Consider the following 10942-nt stretch of genomic DNA (forward strand, 5'->3'; position numbering starts at 1 on the left):
GTCTCCGTTAAATAATAAATACGTTCGTTTGAAAAAAGGGGGGGGGGGGAAAAGAAGGATGAATCTAGCCAAAAAAGCTCAACTCAATCCTGAAAAGGTCAGGTTGTGTATCTGCCATGAAGCACGGAAGTTAGCAGCAAAGCTGGCTGTAGTGCACCGGCCTTTTCTGGTGGGTACAGAGGGCAGGGTGGGGAGGGGAGAGCAGAGAGAGCAGATCTTACAGAAGCCTCCTGCAGTGAGTCCAGCCCTGTCCCAGCTCCAGCTCCTCCCTAACACACGGCCCACTGCGATGAGCTGCACCAGCACACAGGCTCACATCCCTGTGGTACCAGGCTCTGAGTCTGTGCTGTGTGCGACCTGGGATGCTCGTGTCCCACAAAAGTTGGGACTGCGGCCGAGTCAAAGTGCTCCCCGCTCCCCACACGTGTTCACAGGAGCATCTGCCTCTCCCCTCATGCCCCGCCCCAACGAGCAAGGAACTAAACAAGCCTTGTCTTTCAAGTTTGCTCACGTTCAGCACTGGAAAAAAATCCTTGCCAATGTTGCTAATGCTAAATAAAGAGATGTGTTAGCATGAAGGGAGAAAAAACCCTTAATCTAGGCTAAGTTGCATATTCAGAGAGTCTGGTAAATGTTCTCCTCATAACCAGATCTTAAGTACAGTCCTACCAAAAAGACATTGTAAGAAGTCCTCCTTCGCCACCTTTCGACATGGTTAAAGCACACCTTTATGCCACCATGATTTGCATTAGCTTTCTTTAAAAAGCGTTTTACCTATCCTAAGAACTCAGTATGGTTTTTAAAAAAAGATTCTTCTACCATTTCCATCTCATGTTCTTCTCTATCCAGAACTACTCTACACATCCAACTGCTGGATGTAACACACCATGACCACGCTACTCTCTAAACATTCTACGTATTTTCAATAATAAAGATAAATAGAAAAGAGTTAATATACATGTTGTATTTTACAACGTTTGCATCCAAGCTGTAAACTCATGTTCTTTGAACTATTTACCCTCCATATACAAAAAGAATGAAACAACTTTCAAACACTGTGGGCATGTGATTCAAAACTGTTAAACGGAAGGCATCAAAGTTCACTCTACACTTTCTTCACCTCTTCAGAAGTAGCTATAACTAAAAAAAAAAAAAAAAATAAGCAACTCTTCCCCTTCCCCAACCCCCTTTTTTTCCACCTCCAGGCTTTCCTCAGTAGAGAGGGATTTAGCTGTCGTAACAAAACCCCCAGAATTCTTCATCTTAACACAAACCAGCAAAGCCCAGAGAATACGAAAACCAGTTGGTTTAAAATCAGAACCGCTCAGCTTATCAGTGTACTGCCGTCCTCGGCAGCCCGTGTGTTAGTCAAGAGGTCCTTGGAAAATGAGTCTGATGTAGCCTTGCTCACCAGCCAGCTGATGTGCACAGAAGGGACAGGCTGCGTGAAAAGTGTGAGTACCGTGAGGAAGAGGAATTTGGGACCAATATGCAGTTGTCTTTTCCGAGCACACATGTCCACATGGGCTGAACGCGTGAGTTGGAGGTCCTGCGTCCACATAAAACCCTGCTTCACATCCAAGCCACAGAGGCACGTAGGGGCCCACAGAGCGGCACATGGGACACTCGCGGTCCTTGCCATCCCTCTCCTCTTTGTTTCCCCAATTGTGATAGCCGTGGACATGGCCACAGTTCAGATACACCCACGGCTGCTTTTCGTCTACAACATCTTTTCTCTTCATGCTGGGAAATGCCAAGGTGTTAAACCCCACGGGACACTGGGGCCTTGCTGCATTTATTTCCTGTCTTAGGGCTTCCAGGTGCTTGACAGTAGGAGTGCGTGAAAGCCCTTCCGCAGTGCGCCACAGCAGTGTTGCTCCACACAGGTCGATGAGAGAGCCATCCTGGAGCTGGTTCGTTTCGTTCTCGACCTTGTGACGGATAAAGAGAGGTGTTACCTGAGGCACCCAGGGAGTAACATAATGCACTTTCATAATACAAATCTGCCTGGAAGATCCAGGAAAAAAAACTGGAAGAGAGTCCTATACAAGATACCCAGCATCAGCTTCTCAAAAGCTGCTTCAGAAGAGATTAATGTGCACATTAAAAAAAAAAAAAAAGGTGTAAAGCACTCCTCTCCAACTGTAACAACTTCCTCTCAACTCCATCCCTACGGCACTCCCAACTACGTTACTCGTGTCAAGGAGGAACAGCATAAGTCTTGTTTCATCCTCCGTAACATTTTAGACTGTTCTCTTCAAGCACGCCTTTAAGCATGGCGTTCCTCTCCTCCAGAAGCAGCCAGCTGTTCACCTTCTCAGCTAAATGCATCACTTGAAGTGTTCAGGTAGCGCTTCTCTTTCTAAGAGCTTCCAAGCCATACTCAACCCAATCACACCCTGGAAAAGCCAATGCTTTGGAAACAGGAGGAACACTCCGAATGACAAGGTGGAAAGGGCTATCTGGGTAGATAGGCATGTGTCAATAAAACTGTAGTTATTCTTTACTATTCTATGAAAAGGAAAAGCAAGGAAACCTTAAAGCATGAACTCAGGAAGGAAAATCAGGAAAATACTCTCTTAATGTGGGCATGACCGTGGCAGTTCGCCAAAGAGCACAGCAGACTGGCAACTCAACCAAGGAGAGCAGTCTAGATCCTCAATGGAGTTTGCAGATAAACTCTGTCAGTTATTCAGGTTGAGCAAGACACCTTCGTGTATGAAGGCACACACCTCAGAAGTCAGCGTAGCTAATTACAGAGGTGATTACCCCAGGTAAGGCAGATTCCTGCCTCCACTTAGGCCCAAACTTCACCACTCTGGTTGTGCCCATTTTAAACAGGTTGCATAAAATACCCATCACTGCTCTTACCATTTTTCCCCTCTGCTGAGCTGATCTGGTTTCACGGAGGCTGAACACGTTCCCACACACAGATATCTCTCTCCACACCCCTGGCTTGGAGTCTTCTGTAAATCCATTACGAGGATGCATAACAAGAACCCCGTTTGTGGTCAGCCCATCCATTTGCCCATCCGATGTCTTCCACTTTGCAGCTTTCTCCTAACAGAAATTACGTGAACGAAAGCTTTTTATTTGGCTGAAGTGGAGCTATGAATTAGTTAAAAAATGAGACTGCGCTGAACTCGGAGAAGAAATAAAGGAATTCCCTTACCCCAAGAAAGATGTTTTTTGAGGAGTCAAATCCCGCAGCATATATTCTTGCTGTAAAAGGAGGGTTACGTTCACATATGATTCTGCAGGCAAACCTTGATATAGTGCTCTGCACAGACTGCGTGTCGGAATTACTCTGACTTCCAGGAACGGTATCGGTCACCACAAAGTCTATAGGACTCTCTGTTGACCGACCAATCTGAAAAGAGATTAAACCACCACTGTTTAGAAGTTTGCCTTCAGGCCCAGGAACATTCAAACTCAAAACACTTAAAAGGGATCATGAAAAAAATTGTGACATTCCAATCTAAGCATTTCCCTCCACCAACCTAAATTCAATTTCTAAAGCCTAATCTGAATCGAGGAGTTATTCCACCTCAGCGTGACCAAAATTATTGCGAAGGCTGAGTACAGCAAACTGAAGGAAGGTGAAATAAAATGATGTAATTTAGTAAATTGAGACAATTTATGGAAGTTCATGGGTTTCACTGGTTTTCCAGTCAACTTGTCTTGTCCTTTTCCTTTTAAGGTACGAAGAGAAGTTAGATCCCCCTCCCAAACATCCACGTAGCCAGGTGTCAAGCCCACTGACACACTACTACCTTGCGCTCACTTCCAGAGCTCTCAGCCTCTTCCAGAATAGCTGGTTATACGAAGACTGAATAACTGCTGGGCAGGAGACCCAAAAGCCTGAGGTGCTTTTTGAAGGCTGGAGAGCTTTCATGAGACTGAAACTGCTTTGTCAGAATGTATTTTGCTATTGCTTCTTCGGCAGTATAACCCATGAGCACACAGGGATTGCCGCTGGCAATACAGGCCTGCACACATGCCACAGCATGTCTGAAGAGAGAACACTCTCACAAACAATAGCTTATGCTGCAGTTCGTTTGTTATAGCCTTTGTACTCTTGTAGGTATTTGCAGTTGCACAGCAGCTTCCTCCACCACTTACCAACTCCTCCCACCTCCTTAGATCCTGCAGCAATGTCACACCTAAACGCTGTGACAGCAAAACGCCTTGCCATAAATTAGCACCAACAACAAAATCGATGCAAGATCAGTCCAGGAATCAGAAGGAACAAAGTACACCAAAAAAAACCCTCAAAGAAACCCCTTGCTTTTGAGAAAAGCAGAAAACAATTTTAAGACATGAGCACACATCATAGCTGCAAAGGCGTCTGTGGTTCCTTCTCATGCATACAGGAACTGCAGCAAAGTTGCTCTCAACTGCCAGCTCATCAGAATTAGGCCTCCTCTCTCCACGTTTCCCTGCACTTCAGACTTAGTTCTGGGCTTGCCTAAAGGAGTTTAGGGGTATTTTTCTTATTAATTGTGCCAAAACCTTTCCTGTACTTTCACAGTTTCTTCCACCCTGTCTCCAGCTGGCTGATCCCAAATCTCCTTGTAAATGCTAGAAGCAAAATACCAAGCGTTTAAAGAGAACTGTGCACTTCATTCTTTACTTGGCAAGGAGGGACTAGGAGACAGGTTATGTGACTTGCAGACTGGTAACCAACGGCAAAAGCACAATCCCGTGCATTAGTCACAAAATCCCCACCACCTTTCACCTCTGACCAAGAGAGGCACAGAGCCTTGTTCATGTGATGGCCCTGGTAAGGAACAGGATCAATTGTCTCCAAACAGTAAAGCCCAGAAAGTGACACACACAAACTTTTGGGTCTGAGGGGAAAAGCCTGTTGGCAGGATGTGTTGTTAGAAACTACCAAAAGTGGGAATACCTTTATCATATTTATGTCACATACCTGGAACATATCCGTGTTGCTGTCATGTGTATATTCAACCACTACCGTTTGGGCCCGAGACAAAGTGTAAGATATGCTGTGTTGGTCCTTATTACTTATGGCCTACGGGGAAAAAAAATACAAATATTATTGAATGAGTGAACACAATTCTTCAGAATATAGCAGCAAACCAGACTATGTATATAACCAGGCTCTTGTTCTGCTCAATTAATGCATTAAGGCAGATGGTCGTTAGTGACACACCTGTAGTGAAACTCCACAAAAACTTGTCCTAGCCATTAAAAAAACCAAAAAAGCTGCAGGATTGATTCAGCAACAGACCAAACTGGTCTCTTCACAGCATGCTGCAACAACATACACGTAACCAGACATGTTATTAGTCATGCTTCGTGTTAAAGCAATGCTGGCCTTAAAAGAACAAAACAGCTGCCTGCAAAGGCTAAAACTGGATGTAGCATCTTCATGTCCTGAACTTCTCCAGCCACAAAGTAGGGACAAAAACTTAGGGACTTCATTCTAAAAGCAGCATCAGAATTCATACTAAAATTAGTGGTGATTAGCAATATACGTAGACAAAAAAAAAGTAACAAGTAGTGGTGGTAACAGGGTAAAATGGAGAAACCCCGCACAGGTTGCAGAAGTTGTAGGACAGTAATCTAGGTTTCAGTTTGTTTGTCTGGATTTTCATTCTGCAACTACCCTCTAGGAATTGAACACTATTCTCCAAGTGCTTCTGATTAGCACTTACTAGCGGATCATAAAATGTAATTCTACTACAAGAACTGCTTAGCAAAATGCTTTTGATTTCAGAATACTTTGTCGTTCCCCGAATTTAGGAATCAGTGCTCTTCAGTGCCAAGTACATGTGGAGTCGAACACTTAACACTACTGTATTTAAGTGGCAGATTCCATTGGTTTTACTAGAAACGCTCCATTTGTTACTGAACCTCATTGGACGTAGACGTGAATCCCACGATACAGAAGTATTTCACCTTAGCAACAATATTAGTGTTGACATGAAATGCAATTTCACTTCAGGACCTAAGCCCTTCCTTTGCTGCTTCTTAATGGGGACTCCAGCTGATTATAAGCCCTATAAAACATGACCTGCAAAAACCCATCTGTCCTCATCCCTGGAGAGCTCCAATCCACTGGATGGAGTAGCAAGTGCACACAGCTTTGACAAAGGATCGTTCAAACGCCAGCTTCACGTGAGGCAAAGTTAGCCCTGTAGCATGAATAAGCACAAAATCAGGATGTCCAGAACAGGCATTTGTAGTGAGTTTGGAAGGAAAACAAACTAGAAAGTGTTTTACATGACTAGTCTGTGCCCTGAACGTACACCTTTCAAAAACAAACGTTTTCCTTTCTGGATAGAGGGAGGACCGGGCACCAGATTTGTTTTACTGTAGGGTTTCTTGCTAACCTGGACAGGTACCAAAAAACCCCTTTGGATAAACATGAACCATTCTTTTTGCAGTCAGAACTTCACAGGTTTTCATCATTTCCTCTCAGCCTAATAGCACGGACTTCCCTGAATGTTTTAGACAGCACCCAGGGAGAAATAAAGACTTAACCAGACAAATCAAGCTTACCTTTGCTGCTTGAGGGGTACAGGCAATATGCACAGTGCTGGGTTTCACCCCGTTTGCCTTGGGCCTTTTAAATAAAGCAAACCTACTTTTTCTTCTTCCTCTATCGCCATTTGGGAGAGACCCATTGTACCTATGGAAAAGCACAGAAAAGGAACAAAGTCCGTCTTCTGGTATTACTCAGCTTCTCATGACATACAGACTCACAGGAACTTTCATTCAAAGCACAAAGTCTTCTTAATTAGTATGGCATTAATAATTACAAATTTCCAAGTAATCACATTGCAATCTGAGAGTTGATAAGCACGATACTGAAACACACCCACAGGATTACAGCATATACATGCAAAGCTTGTACGGCAAGGAATGACACCCAGGTTGATGGCAAAGCCACTACGGATGAGGAGAAAAGAATTAGGTCCCAAACATGAAAGATTGCTTTATTAGACTCTTCTGTTTGCACTTTGATACTACAGTTAGCTGCTACATTCTTATAAAACTCCTTTTAATTTCCTTAAAGTCCTGGGGAACCTCTCCTTCCACATTACCACATTAGTCATCTGTCTCAGCCCAACCTGGGAAACCCTTCCAGCTGGCTGCCTTTGTCATGAAACACTTACCTGGGAAGAACACAAGGGCTGAAAAAAAAATCAACTTGCATCTACACAAGGGTTTAGAGCCCTATCGCCACCACAAAAAAGGACGCTGAAAATCTACCTTCGTTCCCACTTCCATCCGCGACACCAACACTTACCCTAATACAATCAATTCACCATATTTTACTGGTGCTTTTGATGGATGATTTTCTTGATCAGGAGAAAACATGAGCTTAGCTAATGACGACTTCTCCAATTTCAGGTCTCTGATCAAGAGTTGTGGCACACTTTTTTCATTATTTCCTGTAAAAACAAAGATAAAACTAAGTGTAAGAGAAAAGACTCAAATCCATCAATTACACAAACCTGCAGATCTACCTGATGCACTAGGGACACTATTTTGTGCTTTCTGTATTTTGGTTTTGCCTGAAATAATTTTTAAAAACTCATATATAAACCCACATCAGTTAAGGCTGAATTGCCTGCAAGAACTGTCAGATCACAAAAAACCCACAAGTGCATTTAGAAAATTCCAGTATGGCCGTGATAAAACATCCACAGTGGTCTTGTTTGACGCTGGCGTTTGGTATGAATGGCGTGCAGCTTCAGTTAGGATGTTTGGTTCAACTCTCAGGAGCAGAGCCAGACAGGGATTAAATTGAAAGAAAAACCAAAGACAAGCAGTTCATTAGCTACTGAGGTAGAAGTGTTCATGGGAAGCGTCTGATTCGGAGTCTTCCAAGACACTTCTGGATTTGCAGATGGAAGGACATTGTATGACAATCTGCTGTCAGGTCCCCCATACAAGTCTGGGGTGACACTGTGAGCTCTCCTCTTTAACCAGAGTGACACAAACAGCTGTTTGAAGGAGACTTCCTGAGGGAATGCCACATAACTCTCAGTGAGAACAGTCCCTTGAAATTTTTTGGTCATACTTCTGCTTTGAGGAACAGTTCACACAGTTAGTTTTTTCCTGCTTCTCATTAGTACTGTTTCCAGACACCTCTGCCCTACTTGACCTGTCTCTGACCCTCCTATAAAGAAAGCCTACCCCACAGAGCCCTTGCTCAGTAAAGAAGAAAGCTGATTTCTAGCCTGTTTGAGGCTTTCTTAAACAGAAGCAGGAACATTCCTTCGGTCCTCCCAGGTAAGTTTTCACACCAACTCAAAATAAAAGCTATTAAGCTTTTTTAGTACTCATGGTTAACATTTTGCTTTCTGTGCAAATACATTTTGGCCCACACAAACAGTTCTTGAATCCTGTCAACTACAACCATGACTACAATGCTGTATCTCCATATTCTTCTACCTCAACTGGACGGGAGACAGCAGAAGAGACGCCATTGGACAGATTTTATCTACCCCCACCTGTGTCCTAACAACACAGAAAAGTACGTAGCAGTGCATTAAATGAGTTAAGACAACTTGGGCCTGAAGTGCTGGAGGACAACTAAGGAACGGATTACTTGATGTAGTATGTGAAAGTTAGGGTTTTGCTGTGTTTTGCAGCAGCATCTCTGGCCACTAGTGGTGCCGGCTTCATCAGAGCAGGCTCTGAACCACAGGCTGTTCTAAACTCCTTCAAGAACCTTCAACGCTGATAAGGAATAAACTGTTAATTACATGATCCCATCCAACGGTCCTCCAAGATGATAGAACTGGCAGTGGCAAATTTTTCATGTTAAGATCTCTGCTTCTGCTACAGAGAAGAGACCAAAGCTTGAAAATTCCTACCTGTGCACAGTCCTGTATGATAGAATTGGTAAGATTTAAATACAGCACCTTGCACACACAGAAAACCGTGTCTGAAAGGCATTACTTGGTTGGGAAAGAGGTGAGCACAACTGTCTGCAGCTAGCACAAAACCACAACAGGTACCAGTTAGCGCCTGTCAGTCTCAAAAATAGGAAACTGGAACAGAACTCTTGAACAAGTTTTGTTTTAAACCAGCGTTTTGTTCTAAACGCTGGTTCCTCCAGAGACAGGAGAAAGCTCAATGGAGGTAATGTGCACAGTACTGTCACGTGCAACTGTTTTGAGAGACTGGAAAGAGATGACATCTGAACCAAAAAGAGTACAGCTTTTGGAACTGCAGCACGAATAGCAGTATCTTAATGGTTAAAACGGGGTGGGGGGGAGAACATAAATTCAATGAGTCTGAGCAGAGATTCATTAAACACTCAGCTGTGAGCTAAAAATACTAGAATAAAAGTCTCTTTGTAATAAATTACCATCATTTTCTACACACAGAGCCAGCATTATAGGCTGCTAGCAACTGTAGCTAGTGCCAGACTAGCCCTTTGCTAAAATACTGCACAAAACCCCCCACTCTGCAGTGTAAGTAGTGCTCTGTCAGTGAGTACATTGAAATAAAAATATGCTGATTCAGATGCAAAAACTGGATTTTCTCCTCCATTTTTATAATATTATCTTCCTCATGTTCTGTATCTACATATTCTAAGGTTTGGAACTTTTTATTGCTTTTAGAAATAAAGCACAAGACAGCTTGTCTAACTGATGGCTTTTATTTTTTTACACGATTTGCTATTTGTAGGTCTCCATTTACTACCCTTGCAATTCTCATACCCATCTCTTCCCTCAGTAATGGTGGTAAAACAGGGGGTATATGGACAAAAGACAATCCAGTCCTTCTGACAGGGCAAGAGGTAATAATAACCTGCAACATGGAAAATCCTGATTAGCTATTAGGCAAAAATAAACCCCAGGAATCCAGAGAGGCCGTGGGATCTCCATCCTTGCAGATATTCAGCACGTGGCCCTGAACAAGCTGATCTAAGGCATCCAGACCCACTCTGAGTAGGGGAACCAGACCAGACAACCTCCAGTCTGATTTATTCTAAGAATACAATTAATTTTAGGAATCCCAACACTATTTTATCAAGCAACTGAAATATGAGCCCTAGGTGCAGTTTTGATCAGTGAGATCAATTATAAAGAATAAATCACAAATTATGAGCGACTCCATTACCAATGAAACAAACTTCTGTCCTTGTCCTCCTGAGACTTACACATCCCTGTCTATAGCTTTATTTGGATTTAAAGCCCCATGCTGCTCTTCAAACAAAGAATTCACACGGACTAGCGCAGTTACCTGACACAACACAAGCAGGACCCAAGTTTGCCAACATCCATTTGCACGTTCAAGCTCTTTAGCACTGAAATCTCCATTAGGCTGTCTGGCAACTGCAATATCAGAAATCAAACTCTTCTGAACTCAAGCACAGTATTTCAATGCTGCGTATTCTTTTCTATGGTTACATCTCGTCGCTTCACAGACAAAATCTTGTTTTAAAGGGCCAGGGCATCAAAGTTAAAGCTACCTGAGACTCAAAGGATCCCTGCAGAATACTAGTCTCTCAAGATGAAGACGTTTGCAAGCATGGGAGAAGAAAGAGGCAGGAAGTAACAAGAGAGGATTAAACTAAACTGCAGACTGAGTTCTTGTTTGATTGAGTCCCCATCAAGCCCAGATTGCCAGATTTCACAATCAACAGCAATGACATGACTGCTGATCTTCACTGGTGTGAGCAACAAGGAATCAGCGTCTTGCATCATTATGTTTCTGAAAGCTGAGACAAAGATTGAGAAATCACTTTCTTCTATATGATGGTTAAACCACCACAGGAAAATTATTCTCCTTTAACTGTTTTTCCTAACAATCTTTTGGGAAGCTCTTATTAAAATGGTTTTTGCTGAAGTGATCCGTATGTGTTTATCAGCCGTAGTTTTGACACGTTCTGGTTTCCAGTTAAAAATAAGCTCGCGTTTCCTTCACACATACCTGGAACTTTAAGTTCAGC

The 10942-nt window shown here is 43.1% G+C and overlaps 1 protein-coding gene across 1 annotated transcript; it reads right to left on the reverse strand.

Moving 5' to 3' along the window:
* Positions 1–1271: 1271 nt before the first annotated feature.
* PELI1 (pellino E3 ubiquitin protein ligase 1) lies at positions 1272–7418 on the reverse strand. Its single transcript, XM_010137482.1, has 6 exons — positions 7280–7418; positions 6529–6658; positions 4934–5035; positions 3173–3370; positions 2872–3060; positions 1272–1931 (listed from the first exon to the last, which is right to left on the reverse strand). The coding sequence occupies exons 1-6, from the start codon at positions 7348–7350 to the stop codon at positions 1365–1367; spliced, it is 1257 nt and encodes a 418-aa protein (XP_010135784.1). The 5' UTR covers positions 7351–7418; the 3' UTR covers positions 1272–1364.
* Positions 7419–10942: the final 3524 nt, after the last annotated feature.

The sequence above is a fragment of the Buceros rhinoceros genome, unplaced genomic scaffold (assembly GCF_000710305.1).
Source record: "Buceros rhinoceros silvestris isolate BGI_N320 unplaced genomic scaffold, ASM71030v1 scaffold4946, whole genome shotgun sequence".
NCBI classification, from domain to species: domain Eukaryota; kingdom Metazoa; phylum Chordata; class Aves; order Bucerotiformes; family Bucerotidae; genus Buceros; species Buceros rhinoceros.

What these genes read in the sequence shown, in the direction of transcription:
- PELI1 (XM_010137482.1), bottom strand. Translation starts at nt 7,350, where the DNA reads ATGTTTTCTCCTGATCAAGAAAATCATCCATCAAAAGCACCAGTAAAA. An exon ending in GCAACACGGATATGTTCCAG is followed by an intron (nt 3,371 to 4,933) that starts GTATGTGACATA and finishes ATCTCTTTTCAG; the next exon opens with ATTGGTCGGTCAACAGAGAG. An exon ending in CTCAGCAGAGGGGAAAAATG is followed by an intron (nt 1,932 to 2,871) that starts GTAAGAGCAGTG and finishes ATCCGTCACAAG; the next exon opens with GTCGAGAACGAAACGAACCA.